The 21,677-nt window shown below is 37.4% G+C and overlaps 1 protein-coding gene across 3 annotated transcripts; it reads right to left on the bottom strand.

Moving 5' to 3' along the window:
* Positions 1 to 3,822: 3,822 nt before the first annotated feature.
* On the bottom strand, positions 3,823 to 13,413 carry RB195_025787 (uncharacterized protein; the record flags this gene model as incomplete). Of its 3 annotated transcripts, none has more annotated exons than XM_064214073.1 (15): positions 3,823 to 4,020; positions 5,136 to 5,272; positions 7,715 to 7,784; positions 8,329 to 8,434; positions 8,660 to 8,754; positions 8,839 to 8,952; positions 9,311 to 9,497; positions 9,571 to 9,720; positions 10,917 to 11,004; positions 11,059 to 11,147; positions 11,208 to 11,290; positions 11,418 to 11,529; positions 11,622 to 11,694; positions 12,996 to 13,151; positions 13,371 to 13,413. In XM_064214073.1, 15 exons carry the CDS (start codon positions 13,411 to 13,413, stop codon positions 3,823 to 3,825), a joined length of 1,701 nt encoding a protein of 566 aa, XP_064069954.1. The 3 variants fall into 3 exon arrangements, with proteins under 3 accessions (XP_064069954.1, XP_064069955.1, XP_064069956.1); XM_064214075.1 differs by having other exon boundaries at positions 9,571 to 9,669; XM_064214074.1 differs by lacking the exon at positions 9,571 to 9,720.
* Between the last annotated feature and the right edge of the window lie 8,264 nt (positions 13,414 to 21,677).

Below are 21,677 nucleotides of genomic sequence, written 5' to 3'. Positions count from 1 at the left end.
ACGAATATATACGTGCTTATTATTGACAAAACGTACAAGCTTTCCCATCTTAACGGGATGGAGGATATGGTAGGAAATTCATGTTAATGGACGGATGCTGTCGCTATTATAAATTTGCGTTGCTGGTATACGGTGTGTGGACGGTTAATAATGGATGTTTGGAGTCACGGAAGACGCACGATTAGATAATAATCGACAAGGTGGACGATTGATGCATATTAAGCATGTCGCCACCTGTGCACGTAACAATCTCGTCATCTTAAAGCTTCGCCGGAAAGTGAGCGTTCATTAGGGGATATATTATAAGGAGATAGGTTTTTATTCGGAATACTTCCGAGGAAAAGTTCTAATGCTGCAAATTGTCTTAAAAAAATGGCACAGAACTCAAATTAATCTATTAGCAAATCTCAATCTAAGTGTTACATGTACTTCCTTCCGCCACAAATGTTTCTGTTTCCAAGCATATAGTGGAGATTTGTTTGGCTACCTATTAAAATTTATTATAAATAGTTTAGTAAGTTGGAAAACATCGACATTTTTGGCTACATTAGTCGCTCCTACCATTCCACGACAAGGAGGTTTCCAAGCGCAGAACACTGGGCGTCCAAAAAATTCCGATTTCTCAGTTTTTCAAACAATCGCCAGTATTGGTGCTATCGTATACCTGCTATTTAGGGATCATGGACGATAAAGATTACAAAAATCCCTAATTTTGGCTCCTCATGGCAGCAGATGAAGTTATGCTTAGGGCGACCGACTTAATTCTATTAATATTCGAAATTAACTTTGTTTTCCTGGTATCTCCATCAAACTTTTACACTAACATTTACATTTACACTTGATCTAACAGCAACCATAGTCCAATTTTGATAACTTGAACGTAAAAAACATCCGGAATTCAAAGAATACCACGTAAAGTCACTTGCAAGAAATATCTCACACTTTCCCTCGAGCTATGCCTGAATCAAAACATTGCTTATGTAGTCTCACAACCTAACATTTGTGTCCCCACATAAAAGACCGGTGATGGAATTAATTTTTTAAAGTGTTATCTAGCAAAGCTCAAACACTATGTACTAACTCACAATTATTCTCCAGAAAAACGTGACAAAGTCCCAAAACCATCTTATCCGCGTTTCCCTTCAAATCTATCTTCCAATATCTTCGTATCTTCAAGATATCCATCTGATAAGTAGCTGATAGGAAGCAAATGATTTTTTAATGAAAATCGGACAGAATTTTGGCGTAAAATCCTCGAAAATGAAACAATTTGTCTAACTGTTGCAGTTTAAAATTAACTCCAATGACTCGGTTTTTCAGGTAAAAAAAAAAACTGTGAAGCTTCAAATACCATGCATGATTTATACAGGAGTACTTTTACTGCTAGTAGCCTATTGAAATAAGATAATATCAGCTCATTATAAACATTATTTGTTGTTTTAACATTAATTTGTTAATAATAATGAGTTAATTAACCTACAGTTATTTTTGGGAGTACTCGAATATGTTTCCTAATTTTTTCATTCCATACCCTTTCCTGTTTTTTTAACTGCGTTAATTCGTGAGAAGAGAGGTTGGAAGAATGCTATGTTTATATTGTTTATTTGTATTTTAAAATCATCACAAACGTTTGAATCTTAGAAAAGAGAAAGATGAGGTGAATAGATGTTAATATAACTTCTTATTCGTAGCACATTGAAGACATTTAGTCAAGCATCAAATTTCGAATTAATCCTTCATTAATCGTTGTTCTTCCTCATAAAAACTTGTGAAAAAGAAATTTCTAATAAATCTACATTTTTATCTTAAAAAACGCACGCACGCAAGTAGAAATTTCGCTTAGAATTATAGAATTCATTTATTCAGAATAAATTACAGAAATTGTAATTATATGTGTTTTGATGCGTTTACAAACACCTTATAATTATTTTTGTTTCTGAAAAATTTAGAATAACGTTAAATAATTCGGATACTTTGAACATATGCTGTAAAATCATATGCACTTTTTTTTCGTTGTCATACAAAATTCCAACTACCACCTTAATTTTTCGGTGTCTGATGAGAAAATCTAATCGCGGTCTATGTGATTAACCCTATTTACCCCTACACTTATTAGCATATTCGGCACTCATCAATCTCGTATAATGAAACCTGAAATGTTTCCGTTTTACTTTCCAGAAATATTGTTTATTCCATCGCCAAACATTCAATACGTCACCGTCACACAGTAAAAAATAGATGAACGCTATTTTCATTGAGGTCGTGAATTTTTCCCTTCCTATGATCAGCTCATATATTTAATTAAAACCTTTTTTCCTCATAAGGAGCTCATAAAAAGTGTGACTGTACGATTCATAACTAAACATTCAGATGTACTATGGTACATTCATTTTTGCGTTATTTTGGTTCTTTTTATCCTAATTTTTTTTCTATTGTTTCCTTATAGAAAGTTAGTTACAAGGTTGATATAAGGCAAGTAAATTTCTATTTCATCACTCCTCCGATTTTGTTTACTGGAATATTTACCACGTTGTTACCATCTTCATAATTGAATCACTTACGTACGTGAGTAGCTCATCGGTTATATGAGCATTTAAAAAATTTGCTTAATTTATAAATCCAGCTATAGTGCCAGACAGTTGATAATTGTTACTTTTTTATGATCTTAGCTTATGAGGTGGTGATGAACCGTCGTTCTCTGTCATTTTGATCCCATTACCACCAAAACCAGATACCAAAAATAACCAGGAATGAAGGTATGACAACCAAAGTAATTTTCATCGAATTTCTTGTTTGTTTTTTTTATAATCATTTGCTCAATGCTACACGGCTTATTCGAGAAGAACACAACACTTAAAGGTACATATTCTTGGAATTCTAAGAGGTAAAAACTCCTACCTTAAATGATAAGTTTTTCTAATTGAACAAAAGCTATTTAAAATTCACTTTTATTAACGTTTGATTTGTGGAGTGATATAAATATTTGCAGCTAAAGAAGAGGAAACGATTACTATGTTTATAAAATACACATTTTGTGTTAGTAACATGTGCAGGCGCACAACCAATAAAAAAAACCTATTTTGACTGCTTACTGGAATTTGTATCCGAACAAAAGTTCTACTCCACCAATCAAAAAACAAATATATTTCATTTTCGATTTGAATATGTAGCTCTCATTTTAGATATACTTGATCTTACTTTTTTTTAAGCAGTAAAGAACTATTGAATATAGTGATAGAACTAATGTAAATCGTTAGCTAATTAATGCCATTTTTTATATTTTTATAGAAAACGGTTTTCAACTAAACGGGTGATAAAGCAAACAGCTGAGGCATATTTATGTGTGTAATTCCAGAAAATAGAAGATTCACAATATCGGTAAGATCTTTACATAATTGTAATAATGGCATAATCATCATCAAAACAGATGCTTTGTCGCAAACGAACAGCAATCGGAATGGATAGTGTCGGACAAGTGTGTACAAAAGGATCGAAGTAACCTTGTTTCGCGGGGGGAAAAATGTTCACCACTTCTATCTAAAAAATGCATGACTCTGAGTCGGTACATCACAAAAAGAAACTAAAATTTAAAAAAAAAGCAGCGCAGACCATTATGACACAAAGTGAAAATGCGGTCGTTTCAAGTGAAAAGAAGAGGCGATGTGAACTAGATGTAAAGAAAAAACAACTCGCATTAACAAGCACATATGTAAAAAGAATATATGTATATAGAACACAGATTACACTTAATCGAGAGCTAGTCGTTTTTCAAATAGTGAAAGAACAAAGGTGGCTAACACCCGCAATGAGATCCATATAATCTCAGAACAGCCACAGAGCAGAAAGCAACGAAAACACGACGCCGGCAAAAAATCGTGCCGTAGAAGATGTGTGCGGTTCGTGAACGTTTTGTGTTTGGAGCCATTGTTCGTAGATATACGGCTCCTCTTTAACATCAGGAATTGTCGGCAATTCATTCACAACATGAATCTTCCATCCCATGTTGTACTGAGAATAACTCTGGAAGGCACACTCGATTAGAAAAGCATGAAATAAAAACCTGGATGTTAGAAAGAGTATCGTAAATTTCTTTTCATTCCACTACGAATATGTACATTATTATGGAGAGCTGACACCGACCTCAACCAGACGATCACCTCTTCTCATACAATTGACCACAATGATGCATATAGAAAGTGAAAACCATCAGAGTAAATGAATAATTTTTTGGAATTTAAGTCCCATTTCACTGTTAAAGAAGTGTTTACCAAAGAAACTAGACGAAACTGACTACCGTTCAAGGATTTGAATTTTGCACATCTGAGTACCAGTAAGTAGGAGATAACTCTTTAATTTTTGTCCTAATCTAAATTTACAAAATTTCTTAGAGAACTGTGGATAAATTTTTGAAAGAAAATCACGTCATTACTTAGCTTTATTTTACCGAATGAAAATTTCATTAATCCCAACTTCCTCCAACTCATTTCAATTCACGGAAAAAACAATGCTTGACAACTATCTTGTTCAAAAAAAATCCACGCGACTGCAAAAATTTCATTTTTGCAGTCGCGTGGACGTGGATTGATCAGTCGTATTTAGCGTTGATTGCAAAACATTCATAGCTTCAATTATCCGCGACAGGTGTATTATCAGGCCGATAAGCAATTGTTTAACTTCGTACGACAACCGCATTCGAATATATTATTGGAGTCGTTGAATTGAACCATGGGCAAGGGTAACATATAGTGCAAATCGCATAGAATCGTTGTTGTTGAATCCACCGATTCACCACGATCGCTGTCGTTGTTGTCATGTAAATCAAGGAGGATTCTTGAAAGGGCGCCGTTCGCATCACTATTGTTAAGCATGTGGTGTTCTTTCACTCAATCCTGAATAGTCGAACAGCTTTCAGCGAGAAGAATCGAGATTGCCGTCCATTACGCTCCGTCTTTCGCTAGACAGGGACCAACCGCACTTCCAACTACTTTTCAAATAGAAAAATACGTGGATCTGCTGACTTCAATTAGATCAACAACTATGTCACTCACATGCCTTACCTAATCTGCCGCAATTGAACAAATATAATTAGTGATAGAACATCAATAATTACTTCCTTGGAAGTAAACGACTTTTACCTGATAATAAAGAGTATCAGGAGTTTTCTCATCCGGAGTGAATTGAAAGTATGCGGCTACTTTGTCCGTTTCGCATTTTAAGCGTAGTGTTTTTCGGAAATCAGCGAATGTAGAGAATTGTGTAGGATCAACGTTGTCTGGAATGAAAAGGAAATAATTTAAAGGTCAAAACATATTCTAAGAACTATAATTGTTTGTACAGTTCAATTTTACTGCTTAATATCTTCTTGTACGAGCATATACCTTGATCCATCCTCATAAAAAAGAACCATTTGATCGAATACGGATTGTACTTTATTATAAGATACTTATCCACTCGAATTTTTTTATCACTATGTTAATATGACATGGCAAATATAATATATATAATATATATAGCAGCACCAATACGGAATTTTCCACAACACGTCTCTCTTCTCGCTAACGTAGACTGAAGAAGTAAACTAAAGTCATATCAAAGTGTCGCTGTGTACCCTTTGTATGAATAATCAACTACTCCTCATTCACAGGTCTCAATAATTACTCCGTTTAAAGTTTCTGAGAACCTATGAGACACCATGAATTGTATTGTTCTGGAAATTATGGAAAAGAGATGTTACACTGCGTATGATCAAAATCCACAAAGAGAGAAGCAAAATTTCTGTAGAAGTTCGATCGTTCAGTGTTAGCTCTAAGAAAATTATTCAAACATCCAATTCCAATAAAAAGTCAAACGAAATTTTCACGAAAATGAACATTTTCAATTTGTTCGAACTCTCCGTGAACTACTCATATCTCATTCAGGCTTCGGATTTTATGTTATACGGACTTTTCACTTACGAGTTTAAGGCCTAAAATGAAATGAACGAAATGACTGCTCCATTTAAGTTCCCCAGAATCCTGAAAGTATTTACTAAGGATAGCAAGAATTTTCCCCACGTTCTCACAACCTACATAAAGTCCACGTAAGTGCTCTATCATGCTGATGTAAACCGGAAAAAAATCACAACCAGTCCTTTCATCTCCAAAAAAAAACCTATTTGTAAGGAGACCAAATAAACAAGTTTTTGCCAAAATGCGCTCCCAACAAAAAGAGGGTTATAATCTTCTAGGTTGTTATAAAGAAGACAATGAAAAGCTACGGCAGCTGTAAATTAACCCGAATAAACTCCAATAGACTAGTTCTAGGATATAAAAACGGCTACGTCAATGCCGAAAGTTTATTTTATTACATAATTAGAAATAAGAAAACAATGGTGCAAAAGACTTAAAGTCGTCTTCCTAAATCTTGAATCTTAAATCTTAAAATCGTTAGAAAATCAGCGGATACCGGATATAGGTGCATACATGCATATACGAAAAATATAGAATATGTCAGAATAGGTCCTAGAGGGTCGAAAAGAAGAGAATGGTGTACGGTAACAAAGCCTTGTTAAGACGAAATTTTAGAAAAATTAAAGATTATAAAAATTTCAAAAAAAAAGGTAAAAAGATTCCATAGAAAATATTACTAACTTCGACGAATGCATCATTTCGGCTAAACTAAATAAAAATTGAACACTTAGAAAGGATTACTGTTCAAGAATGTGTTGCGTTACTTTAATTTTAGAGAGTAAAAAAGTAGCGACAGCTATGTATTCTTTCTATAAAATCCTAAATCCAAGAAAGGAAAGAATAAAGAGTTTTTATTTATTTTTGTTTTTTAACATGCAGAGATGTTTAAACATACACCAACGTAAGAGTATGTACAAATTTTCCCAACATATCTCTAATGATACGGTCTAGCCTAATCATGATAAGGTTTTTTGTACACTAGTTAATTGCTTCATTAGGTGATAAAATATGTTATCAGTAAGTTATAGTATTTATTAAGATATTTTAAATTTCTCCTTTGAGAGTCCTTTCATAAAACTTTAAATAATTACAGACTTAGCTACAAGTATTTCGCTATGACGGCGATCAAATACTGAAATGGATAAAAGCAATGCCCTTCTTTTTAATTATCTAAACCCGGTCGAAATAGATCCACCAAAGACTTACACTTCAGTTTTTTTTCCTGTTTTTTTTTCCAATCTCTCAAACGAAAAACTAGTCGTAATCACCAAAAAAGTTGTTTAAGAGAGAACGGAAACTGATCTGAATCTTCATGTACTTCTTGACTTCCAATAAATTCTCTTTTGGTTCCGGAAAAAAGCCTCTACTTCTATGAAATTTGGCCCCCAAAAATAAATAGTACATTTTATATCACTTATAACTACAGTACTTCTACTTATACAAATTCTCTACTTGAAAAGATTCGAATGAAAATGTCCAACTAAGAGTGGTTGAAACGACACGATTATTGTCAACTATTCGAAAATTATATTTCAATAGCTACCTTTCTACCAAGTCATATTCCATTAATTGAGCAGAGAAAAATGAATCCAGAAACGATGAGCGTGTCTCAGCAAATATTAAACTTTGCAGATTTTCTCCCCTATATCCTGTAAAGGAGTGTAAGTTTGCTATTTTTGAAAATAAATATTCGCCACTGTTCACCAATGTCAAGTGTTCTTATAAGTCTGTTGCCCTTTTGTATGACGATACACACGAGAACCTACCGTCATTCGTCCAAATGCACAACCGGCCAGACACACGCGATGGATCAGATCCGGAGAACAGGTTTACCTGCTGAAACGAGCTGGAACCATTTTCGTTGTAGAGCAACTCTAACCATTTCACATCATACAGGAATACAACGAAGAATCTTTCGGCCCAAAGGAATTTTATTAAACTATGTAGTAAAAACTAAACTGGAACCATATCAACAAGCACATAAATAGGATGCTTATAGAGCTATGATAAAAAAAAGTGATTCTCAGAAGAATTTGTTAACGTCTATATTGCAATGAATGCTACATAACCTGAGCTTTCAAAAATTGAAAATCTTCCCCTGACGAAACTATTTTCGTACTTTCTCAGAAGCGCAAAGCTTCCACAAATCGTACTAAAAAAAACTAGAACGTTATGAGTGCGCTACAAAATAGCTAAAGTGAAATATTTTGCCTTCTAACTTTAGTGATGGTCAGAATACTTTAACATGCAAGGTACTGTTCTTGATGAGGAAAAAAATGAAAAATGTTGGTGAATCCAACAACATCTTCGGGGTATACAGATCCTTCACTAATCCTAGCATTATTACATTATTACTGCTTGAACGACATGCCAAATATACCTCTTTTTCCTCGTTACTCAATTTACCATAACCACCAGATTGATTATCGGTAATGTACAGTGGATTGTAGAATTCGGATGTTGATTTGTCGGACCCACCTTCCACACTAAAAATTTGCTATGAATGTATAGTTTGCAAACATTTTATCACGTGGAAATACCGCTGTGACGTTTTTTTTTTTATTTTCACGTCCTGGCGCATGAGTCAGAAACTCACGTGATTACTTCTGTCTGGTCTGGAACCAATACCTCACGTACCAGCTGACAGCTGGTTTTGTTACGTCATTGCAGAGAAAAATTTGAAACAGCAGTCCAGAAAAAAAGCTACTCACATGAACGCATAAGTTACTCCACGTTTCAGGTAGATGTCTCCGAGAACGCCGTTCACGTACCACACGTACTTTGCAGGTCGCGCACGTGCCATTGCCTTAGAAAAAAAAAACCGTTGTCACTTTCTCAAACTTCTCCTTCCTCACTATCGGCTGTTATTCCTCCAAAAATCATCTTATACCTGATATCCTTTTTTCCCTCCAGGAACGCCCAATTGAAAGGTGAAATTCCGTCGGTTTTCGTTCCCGAGCAATGAGGTCACCGGCCATCCATCCATAGCAGAAACGTCGTCAAACTAAGCGAAAATACTGTGGAACGTGTTCGTCGTAAGGTAATAACAACGACCCATATCCTCATTACGCTTCATCGACAGCAATTATCGTTGCGCAAACTTTTTTTTATCACTGCATCTGGCAGCGTTCGTAAGAAAAGATGTTATCATGAGCTGACCTTGCAGATTTTATAACTCGGAAAAAAAACCTTTAGACAAAGATTAGGTTGCAGATAACGAAATATCGCTGTCTTGTTCCAGAAGACTTTGGAACAAAAGAATATAAAGAACTAGTTGAAATTCTAGAAAAAATCTTCCAAAAACAAAGGAGTTTTGTGAAGCGGAAAAAGATCGATGATACACGAGATTCAGGAGAACTTACTCGTTTCTGTGACGGAACATATGGAGGAATTCTGGACGAAACATTAGAAATTGCTACATGACCGAAATCGACGCGGAACTTGTAACAATAGATAGCCAGCCAATCGACATGTTGGATATCGTAATCAGCTGGGAGATCGATAATCAAATCTTGTCCTCCACGATAGCGTTCATTCATAGCTGTGATCCTGAACAATAAACTACTTGCAGGATTCTTTCGGTGCTATATAGTGATACTATGCAAGTAATCCTATAACTCACATTATGCTCATCATTAAGAAGACATTACAGAATCGATAAAAGCTTTTTCTTCTAATACTGACTTTAATACCCGCAATATTGAAAAGCATTTTTATTGATCTCGAAAAAACTACAGGTTCCTTCGAGTGCTCATTAGAATCCAGACAGTTTCTGGAGTGTATTTAGGCGAGGAGCAGAAATAAATAGAATGCAACCAGACCAGTACAATCACATGTCCAACAGGCAAGAAAGAAGTTCGGCACAAGACAGGCCCTTGGGCGTGCGAAACCAGAGCAGAATGGTGCCACCACCACCTCAGCGACCGATGTCCGTTCTATCAAACAGTGTAGGCGGCGAGTGCTCACGTGTTCGACACGTGCACAGTAGTTCAACGAATTTTACAACGCTTTGCAGTTTGTGACTATGCAGTATTTACTGATAGCAAACTGCATGAAACTATCGTCTGATGTCTGTTCTTTGTATGGAGATCGCTCTTGTCAAAACTTGTTTCTCATAAGATTTTACTGGTCGACGGGATCCAGGAAAAACGTGCACGGGTCTGGCTTGACTATTTTATATAAACGAATGACATAATTGTTCCAGTCAAATTAGGCTTAAATAAGTCCTTAGATATTTGTCTACATCTGAAGAGACGACTTTTTAAAAACAACATCGCAAGAGAAAAACTTTTATTTTTCTAAAGAGTGCAGTTGTAAATGATCTCTTCCGCTGAGATACGATTAGAGATTTATGTATGTTACTTTTACGTTTCTTTTTTTTTTCCTTAGGAGTTCACACGAAGCCCTTGTTGTATAAGAGCTGGCTGTATTTCTTAATTGTTGTAGAAATAAATAGAGGCATACAGGAATAGTCTTTGAAATTGTTGTTGAGACTTGAAATAATCCAAGGAAGTATTGAATCAATGGTACACCACACTAAAATGAAATTGCTCAAATGTTTTTTTTTTCAACAGATAGCAGCATGACTCACGTAATGAGCTGCTTTAACCTCAATGCCGGGCAAAACATTCGATCTCTTCACGAAATTGTGGGAAAACTCACGCGAGCGCCTGCTGTATAAACAATAGAGCGCATCTGACCAGCAAACAATTCTCTATTCTTTTTTCCCTTTGACTTCGAACTAATCACGCTCTCAAAAGCCTTAGCGCTCCTAATGAAGCGGCAGGATTTTATTTCTGAAGCTAGGAATGCTTGTCTTTCTCGGATCGTTACTCGTTCCTTGCATACATCGGTCTGACTGCAATTTTGTCACATAGAACATGGAGAACATACTCCCCCACGTAAATGAACATGTCCCATGAGGTGGTTAGCAACTGATTTTGAATAAGAGAAAAATAAAAAACCCACAATTCTGGAGTGTCTCTTCCTCGGATGGGCACTTTAACTCCGGCATCGTGAGCGACATTAGGACCTCTCCCAACGAAGAAATATCCATCTAAAAGGAACATATAGTTTCGTGATTTTTTTTTCTAATTCAATATTTCCTAACCTGGCGCTTTGTCTGCATCAAATGTAAATCCAAATATTTTAATTGTTCTCTTGTCAAGAATAAGGATAGGTCCGGAACCGACGGAGTACCTAGGAATTAGAATATATTTATCGTTTTCCGAAGATAAAACAAGGTTTTCTTACTCTTACCTACTACCTTTCAATTCGCTGGCTAAGAATTGCGGTCGAGGAATAATAATGTTTTCCGGGATAAGCACAGATCCGAAATTATGCTGAAGTAGAATATAATAGTTGGTTCTACTATTAAGTCTGTAACAACAAACAAAAGAAAAAACAAAACCACCGAAAAAAATGTGAAAATGAAAAAATTAAGATTCCACAAACGAAATGATAATTTACCTCGTATTTAAAGCAAAAGAGTGAAAAGCTCTTGAAATTGGTGATTTTATGTCTACCAGGAAGAGTAAGAACCACTTGTTCTGCATTTTCATACTTTCCAAGCGGGGTTATCCTGAAAGAATCGAACACCTCTATAGTCTTTTCTGATGACTTCGTTACACAGAAGGAAGCAAATCCGCTATCGTTCCATGAAGATCTACTCACCCGTACTCAAATGACGGTACTTTAGTGCCATCTGTTGTCGGGCTCTCCTTGCGGTCCATCCAGAAATAGAGATCTGAAATATTTACACAAGAAATTAACTCATCTGTAGCGCTGAACTTTTTCTTTTACTTTCCTAGTAATCAGCTGTTCAAGTGAATCCAGTAAATACATATCAATAATCACGAATTTCGCCAAGTTACTTGTGATAAAAACGCTTTAAATTTCAAGAATTGAGTGGATTCATATTAGAACAAAGAAACATCAATTTTGGGATTTGTTTTTATGGAAAAAAACAGTTAATTTTCTGGCGAATGCTGAACAATACCTGAAATTTAACGAAATATTGCTAAACCTCAGATAATATTGCTGGTGGTACTGCAAAAATCGCAAATAATTTCACTTAAAGATGAAAGCATCCTGCAACTGATGCTCGGTTTCTTTACTTCTCCTCACCGTATCTCCGCAGCATTTTCTAGTAATCAGCATCGATTACATAAATTTCTTCAGCAGAATTGAATATTTTCCTAGGGAATCCACTAGAGGGGCCGTAGTCCCCAAACAAATCTTTCCCATGGGAAAATACCAAATTATGTTGATTGTAAGGAATATTTCTGCTAATTATGTGGCGTGTACAATCGTTAATTGTTAGGCTGTTGCTAGCAGTCCCTCAAAGGTCGTCCTCACTAAATCACTTTCCTTGCAACCTTCACCTCGCGACACGGCAGTCGTATTAAATGACTACAATCGCTACAAGTCCTTGGCAATCGTGTAGCGGGTCGCGACGCTGGTAGTTACGGATTGTAAATTACAGTACGAGAATAATGTGCAGTGAAGATCAGATCGACTCGTGGCAACTCATCAAGTAGAAGAAAAAGTTCGCAATAAATCCCATTGCTTAAACGATAGCGATTCTGTATTGTTGCTGGCGCTGTTCCCGTAAGGCTGTTGAGTCCTTGTTGACAGGGTTTTTGTCGTACGACGGCATTGTTTTACGAGTTTGGAGCCGACGGCCTAGGTGTTCTTATGACACTTGGAACAATGCGTATGAAGTGGCTTCGGGTAGGGTTCGCCTTTGTTTGGTCTGCTACCTGCAGACGATCGACGGCACACGCTGTCGCGCACTGACAATTGTCTGTAAACGCGACCTCGAATCAAAGAAACATGCCGATCGGACAACATTCATCGAACGTCGCCTTTTTAGTGTCCAGAGTTAGCGCTGACGATCTATTGAACAGAAATTTAAAAAAAAACAAGAGCTAGAAAACGGTTCAGCCTATTCGTTTGAACGCAACTTCGCGATTGTCGCTAATCCTCTCCATAACGACTATACTTTTCCCCACGAAAGCAGATTCATTAATTAAAAGTTCCGCTTACCAGGAGCATTTCCATTATATGTGAAATTAACAATTTGCAATGTCGTATCGTTCACGACATAGACCTTCCCTCGAACGTCACCATCTGCCAAATTTGCCAATTCGCCAATGAATGTACCATAGTCCGGATCGTAAGAATTTATTTCTTGGGCGACTACTGCAAAGAAATACGTTGCAAAGTGTTCCAACCAGACAGGAATGAATGTGTAAGTACTTTTTGTGTGCTCATTTCACAACTCGTTTTCAGGATTGTTAAGAGCAAACCAACGTGTGTACAGCAACATTTAATAAGTAAGGTTTGAAAAGGTGTGCAAATAGAACAGAAAGGTTACAATATTTGAGAAGCATATGACTGAAAAAGTAAACCTTGACACACCTGATATCCCAATGGATAGTAATACTGCCGTTCTTAACAGCATATTGATTTAATCTGAAAATTATGTTCTTATTTTTCCAAAAACGACACGGTTAATGTTGTCCTCATAAGTCTGCGATCTGTGTTAAATCGTCGATTAAAAAAAAAACAGAAAAAAAACGAAAAACGTAAACAACAAACCTAATAGTGTTTGCATTTGTCATTAGTAATTATTATATATACGAGCAACTGTTTTCTTTTTAAAAAAAAAAGTGATCCAGACTATCTATGTAATAATGCAGAATTATGGCAAGGTTTAAGGTGTCCGAATCAAATGATTTTTTTTTCTCAAACCTATAATCGGGAGAAGGAAACATTCATAGATATTACTTGATCCACGGCACAGGTACACCACAGGCAAAATTGTGCAGCTTCAAATCTGGACTTCTTGACATTAGAGACGATCAACAGGTTTTTGAAGGAAAATCAGATCGGTCAATATCTAACGAATGACGAGAAAACAAACAAGATGCGGAATTCGAAGGAAGAAATCCCACTACTAAATTAATTGTGAAGTAATTGTCCTTGTGGCTGAAGCAGAACAAAAATTCTTAGGAACATATTTTCGAGAGGGAGAAGGATGGAGGTGTCATGAGGTGTGAGACTGACCATGGCCTGTAGACCAATGCGTCGGTGGCGCAACAGAACGCAAGCAACTGTGTCTGCGTGTGTGTGTGTTTGTACGTATGTGTGAGGGCGTCCCCCCCTGAGTCCACTTCACAAGAATAATTGGCACTGCTTAGCTGCATTAACCATGGATGACGAACATATGCTTTGCCGTAGCAGCTCATATATCATGCTTGAGAAATTGTCACTACAATGCCGTATTTAATCGCAGCGGGGGTGACTGTAACTATGCTTAAGAATGCTAATAATTTTCACCATAAAATCAAATACAGAAAGATCGACGAAGGTGAAAACATACACGAATGCGGGAAAATAAGGACGAAAATACACGATAAAAGGCGTTTTTATGCGGAGGGTGTTGGTTCTCAAAGCATTCGAGTGGACTTTTGACCCAATATGAATGGATCGTAAAGGTCGCGCCACCTGAACCAATACCAACCACACCAGGACCTCGAGTCGCGCAATCGCTCACCCGGATTACCATATTGCCACACACATATCCGATGTCAAAAATTACTGCCCATAATTTGACAGAACGCTGGAGACAGCAAACGACTATGATTTACCTTTTCAACAGAGAAGCAATCAAAAGAATAGTTCAATTTAGAAAAAAAAAACTGTTCATACAAGCTCGAATACGTTTTTTATTAGCTCAACGAAAATCTCCGAATTTGGTTATTAGTAGTTGAAATTTTGCAAGAATCCCACGCGAGTGCACTATCCGAAAAAAACTTGCACTTCAAAAATCTCCTCGATAAAATTACAAAATTGAGTAACGCTAAAAGAATTCCTTCAAGCATCCAGGAAAAATAACATTCAAAAAACCTAACCAATAAACAACAGAAAAACAAGATCTAATATAGCGCAAATTTGAAATTGAAGACGTTTCTACTTTGTCGCGCTAGAAATCCATAACTCTTCTCTCTTCACAAAAAGACTTTTTTTGTGTTGCACTTCCTACTTTAACCTTACAAGGACTTTCCGATGAATTTCTTTAGTGGAACGATAAGGATGGTAACGTGAAAGTGGAACATCGCGCATCTCAATAGATGACAGAATATCTCTTCTCAAAAATCCCTCTTCAATCAAAAACAACATGGGTTTCAAGAAGTGAGAGCTTATGTAGAGAAAAACTTTTAGGAGAAAAGATTCGAAACGCATGTTTCGAAATTTCTACAGGATTGCCGTTAGAAAAATGATCTTTCTATCGTATCCGGGTGGCCCAGGAAGAAGTACTGCTGCAGAAGAGATGAGTGAGAGATGTTAAAACGTATGAGGACGATGAATAGCATGTAAACGTTCATCACTCTAAGAGTGCTAAAGCATTTATCGTCTACCCTCTTACCCGCCCCCTTCATTCACAAACGCATTAGAGACACATAATGCCTTCGGAAGCACTGGAATACAATACTTGGATTCGCTTCATTAGTAGTCTCCATCAAAATTTGGCAAAGTACCGACTCAAATACTAACATATGGAGATCTTAGTGACGTTTAAAGTTGTAAAGGATACGGACTGGATGAACTAAGACGAACGAACGAACGAAAGAAAGAGACATAATGGTGTGTCTAACAATGCACCCAAAGTCTCGTCTGGCAAGAATGAAGAGCAATTATCGTTGAGGAATAACGTACAATTTCAACAATTATCCCGAACAGGTGATCAGTCTATTAACAACGAACAATAGGATGTAAGTGTGAGCAGAATGAAGAACATGCTAACCTCGATGTGCTAATAAATAGTCGCGAACGAATAAGGATTTGCCGAAAGACTACGTAGCCTTAAATACCTCATGGAAGCATTAGGAAGCAGGAAAAGGAAGAGATCTAATGGCCGAAGATGCTTCGCGCTTTCCAGGGGTCAACGGCGACCTCGCAAACAAACGAAATGGACGCAAGCGTTGCCTCAACTACATCTATACAAACACCTCAAGGACCTCCACACACACACACAAATACACACATATGTCTGGCTCATAGCCAGATAGATTCCAGCCAGAAGCATGACGAGCTTGGTGCATGTGCAAGCAATAAAATAGAGGTCAAGTCGACTGGAGGTTCGTCCTCGTTGTCTATGCTTATCTTATCGTTGCGCAGAGTAAGAATTCTAGCAAATGGTGGCAATCGCTCAATGGCAAGCGTATAATTAGAGAATAGTGATGAGCATAACGATCCTCATTCGGATTAGATAAGGATCTGAAACCTCCAGCGTTCAACGGATCCATTGTCGCCCTTTGTGCTCATGATGCGACGCCCGATTATGGAGTCACGTTGAACCGATTCGAGCATGAACTCTCACATTCGACTCCACGAAGTCAGCAAGACTTTGAAAATCTTAGAGTGGGTTGCGCGTGGGTTTTCTGAGCCCTGTAAATCTTCTCACAACCGGTCAACCTGAATTTCCTGATAACGTCGGCAAGTGTGCGTTACTTTCTTCATGTGTGGTGGAATAAAGAGAGAGTCGAAATCCAGTTATGCGAAGGATAGACGCTAATCTTAGCAAAACGGGAGGCGCGCGAGCAATCTCGCGCAAAGAAGTGGAACAATTAACCAGTTAAGAACGAAACCTTCGCTCGTACTGGAAATTCCATGCGCAAGCCAGCGCTCACAGCCAGATGGTCAGCCGGAGCGTCCAGACAGTCCTCTCTGGTATATATTCGTTTCGAACGAAATGTAGTTCCAGAGAAGATAGACTAGAAAATTGTTTGAAAAGAATAGAGACGTTATCACTTCCTGCACATAGTCAGAAATCTTATATTTAATAGAAACAAATGAGTTTACGTTACAAGTTTTATGGCTGGCTCTTAGTACTGTTTTTTTAACAGTAATGAGATCGTAAAACCCTCTAAACTGCTTTCCAAGCAAAAAAGTCTTCCCCTACGTATGTATAGAAGAAACCATATGATCAAAAGCATGGCAAAGATAGGAATGGAAAGGTGGGAATCACTGTTCCTATCTATCTGAATTTGAAATAAGAGCTCAATGGAATATGAAAAAACTCAGAACTTTCTATTTCGCTACATTTTGAAAAGAAAATTTTGAACGAATGTATAATTTCAGAAGTTTCAAACAGTGAGCAATGGGTCTTAACAGGATGAGAAAAAAAAAACGCTCTTCATTGTCAGCAATCCACCAAAAAAAAAATTTCTAATCCAAGTCTAGGAAGTTTTATTATGTATACGCTTCGAATTCGTCCATATTACTTTTATTGTTTTGCTCGTTTTATTTCTCTCGTATAGATTTTCGCAGTCATTTGCAATTGGCACCTTTCACTCGCTGAAACAGACCAGAAATCACTGGATACGAAAAAAAAATGAGCCATCGCACGATGGCTGCAACAAATGCAATATTAAAAATATGATTAGAACAGTATTTTATAGGATGAATGTCTGAAGTAAATCATGAAAGCAATAAGGGTTTTCACCTTGCGGAAGGAGTGTCTCGTCATTCAATCAAAGACGATACTTTGCAATTTCCAAACTCTTTAATCACGCTTGATTGTATGGGAAGAAGAAATGACAAATTCCAAGGACATCAAAGAAGCTGAAGAAAGAATAAGTACCATTGTAATAAAACGTGAATTCTGCAATAATGATGTTAGAAAAAAGAATGCTCATTTATAGTTTAGCGTGACCGTTGAACGACCTTGCCACATCGTCTTCGTTCATTTCAAAGCCAACAACAGTACACGACGCTTGCATACAGCCGCCCATATATCTTTGTGGTGAGATAATCCGGGATTTGCATATTATGGTCACTATGGTCGGTGAGGTCGGATTGGGTCGGATTGGTGACTCTGCCATCTGCAAACCATCACCTACTTCTAACTGCGGCTAATATCGTAGCAATAAGCTTTGTGATGTGCTTGGCTTTCATATGAGCGGATAAGAACAGGTAATTACAGCCGTGCTATACACACGTTAACCATTGTGATATTCGCATGCACTATTGTTTGGATGATGTCAGGATTGGCAGGAAACTCGAATCGCACTCTATTATCTAAACATTAAGTTGTTTAAACGCTGCGTTTAAGACGATGCAATTCGCAGCATGTGAAAGACGAGATTTGAGAACCTATCCTACATCTCTGGCAATTAATCTTCCATTGATTCTTCATAACAGATAGTTTTCAGCATGTTTCAAGTCCGGAACTTATCCCATCCAAAAAACGTCCTCGAGTGTTACCATAAGTGGAACCGATCCGAATGTTCTGATGGTATTCTCAAACTCTCTTCTTCAAGTAACCTTAAGAGGTTCTAGCTAATCGCCAGTTAGCCTGAGAACTGAAGGATGAGTATAGAACGGAAGCTTTGAGAACGAATGGATGAATAAAACACAAAAAAATACCCAGAAAATCGCTACGTTGTATTCCACTTCAACCCTTGCAGACTACTTCTCCGCAGCCTTTAATCGAGCACGGAATTCAAATGAAATTCGGGAGAAAATTCAACTTCAATTTTCTCAAGAGAAGAAAAGTGATCTAAGCACATTGTTAATTTTTCAAAAGTTGTTTGGAAACAACTGTGCTGGTAAAAAAAAAAAACTGCAGGCCAATAATATAGAATAATGTTGTACAAAGGTAGAGGAGAAAATAAAAGGCAGATAAAGGGTATAAAGGCAACCAGAGATCTACTTTTTAACAAATAAAAAGAGATGACCGGAACGCTGGGGGACTAGAACTGAGGTCTCAGCAATGTGCAGTTTGACTCTTCGCCCACGATTTGCAGACTCTATTCAGTTATACGCACAAATCTGCTTCAGCACTGCCAATTCTTATAGAATTTTAAACCTAGACATTAGAAGTAGACAGAAACAGATGACATATGTAATATGAAAGGGAAATATGGTTTGCAGCAAAAGCGAGAACTTTAGAGGAGTGATGAAAATAGAGATTTCAATGAATTCTTGCAAAAAGCAGCTCGAAATATGACAACAACATTCAGATTCATACGCAGTGCTTATGTAAACGAATTGACTAATAAAAAACGTAGACTAAAAATAAGTATTTTGCAAGCCCATTTCGTTCTACGCAAGAGTACACGAAACGAACGAAAAACGGTTCTTAGCCGGATGGTATGAGGGCGGTGAACTGGCTCGCGATAGCATCTACAACATGGAAGGCCGAGCGTCGCCGCCATCAGATCGAGCGAAACGAAGTCCGCCCCATCACCAGCCACAGTTAAGAGACGGAGTTGCAGACGTTTATTGCAAATTTTTGATTTTCTAAAAGTTTCTCGATACAGTTATTCCAGATGGTTAGGAAGATGGTTAAGAACATTTTCATTCAGTTCCACCTTAAAGGGGAAGAATAATTGCAGCATTTAACAGTACAAACAAGTGTTGTGACGCATTTGCAAAAGGTTATATTGCAGTGAAAATGAGAATACGGATGCATGCTACATCGGCGCGAACAAGTTGCAGATAGAATCTCCACGAAATGACGCACTGGTCGAGTCACACAACGACAAAAACTATCCACTTCTCAGTTCAACGAGATAAGATTTACTCTACTACGAAGTTTTTAGGATCGAACTGGTCCTAAACCTCTCTTTTAAACCCAAAATGGGCCCTGTTCTGCTCCAGCAATATGCAAATATATAGCAGTCCATACCGAGTAAATATAAGGAAGCTTTGCTAAGAAGCTCGCATCAATGCATAATGTTGATCGCACTTGAACATATTCAATGGAGGATTTAGGCACAGATTGGCATATGGATGGTTGCAGGAGGCACGCGCAGATTTGTCAACATTGCAAGGACGTTTTTGAAATCGTCCACACAAATCTGCATAGCACTAGTATATAGACGTGAATAAATAACTGGATATATCCATTCTAATTTTCAAACAATAAGCGTGCGAGAGATCACTGCAACACGAGCGTTCGAACCAATTGTCCGATTTTATTGCACCGGAAAAATTGGGTCAACCTTGAAAACAAGATGATAGACGCACGGAGTTCTACATCGCTTTTGTTTCTTGATAGCCAAGAGTACACCGATAGGATGTAATAAGTGTGGGGTCTTCAAGAATCCCAATAAACTACCATTTTTTCGAAAAGGGTACATTTGATAGGGGAAATGATGAGAAGTGAATGTCTATGATCGGTCTAGAGATTGACGGACAAATTCATGGTGGCATAGTGGAGAGGATTTGCGTGTGAGAGGCTTACGCGAGTGTGATGCTCTCGAGAAGCGAGTTCGCGCTCCGTTAGTGACCATCGCTACCACTTTGCTATGTACACTAAACCTCAACAGTCATTCTATACGCCGATCTTAGTGGTGAGAAAAAGTGCGACAATACGCAAACCGTACGACGGATGAAAAGGATTGAATGCACAGACGAACATTGCACCTTCCATTTGTTCACTGGAAACGTTTAATATACTTCTCAGAGCATTGTAACCAGGACAGCGTGAGAAAAACTGAAATCTCTCCCGATATAGAGAAGAGAGAATAAATGCTGAGATGCTCGTCCAGGTGATGAAGTGATCGAAAATCGGAAAGTGCAAATATTGCACTCTAAAGGGAAGCGCCTCGAAAGACGTTCTTCACTGCTTGTTCTGCATCTTTTTAGAGAATATTCTCTTTATTCTTCTTCCGCCTTTTCAAATCAAGATACGCAGAAGCAAACTATCGCGGCCGTTAAAATACAAATAAGTGGACTCTCAAGTTTCCTTTCCTTCCTCATTGAGAAGAATCAGATTAGAAAATTTCCTTGTTGATTTATTTTCAACCGTTTTACTACTAAAAGTCACTCACAATATTCGAATCCTATCGCTTTCTGTACCGAATTTTACAACCTTGATCTATATAAAATTATTTTAGTAAGGAGAAATAGAACAGAGAGTAATCGAATAAAAAGATATACACATTTACGGTAGATGACCAGCGCAAACGACTAGAAACAAGCAACGCATCAAAAATGAAAATGAAGAAAAAAAAAGGGTGAAGAAAATGTGATTTGCGTTGATCAACCCGCTTCGAATGCACCAAACCGTTAGGCCTCAATTCCAAACTCATTTCAGGTTTATGAACGCTAAGGCCTTCTACGCAATATCTTCTGAGGGCCGACCGGTCCGTCAAATCAATTTTTTAATCCTGCCAAATAATTGCGGTGCCAATTTATCAATCCCAGAATAATCAAAGCTTTGGGTAGCCTAGTGCACAGTCGCAGCGGATCCATTTACAACAGCGCTACACACTCTTTTTTAATTAGTAAGTAATCTAGGTGTAATTTAGGAGAATGTTACATATTAATTTCCTTAAAAGGAATTCTCCCAGTAGAAAAATCAAGAAAGAAACTGAAAAAATACAAACAGTCGGAATAGGCACACAAGTGGCAAACATTCTGCTATCTTTAAGTGCAAATTTGCACTGTTTCTGGAAGTTTTTTGTGGGTGTATGTGTGATAACTTGACGAGCATTTAGCATTGGAACAATGAATGTGAAGCAATTTAAACAATAAAGTTGAAGACTACCTCCCTAATTACGTTTCGGAACATATCGGAGTTGAAATTTCGGTGGGAGCTCGCACCATCATCGCAACAATAACAAGAAGTGCATGTGGATGACTTTTTCTCGCACGAATGATACCGAGACAAGATATGATGACAGCAGCCGGAACGTAAATTTGAAAATTGTG

Source organism: Necator americanus, chromosome X, assembly GCF_031761385.1.
Source record: "Necator americanus strain Aroian chromosome X, whole genome shotgun sequence".
NCBI lineage: Eukaryota > Metazoa > Nematoda > Chromadorea > Rhabditida > Ancylostomatidae > Necator > Necator americanus.
This window is presented reverse-complemented; position numbering and strand designations above follow the sequence as displayed.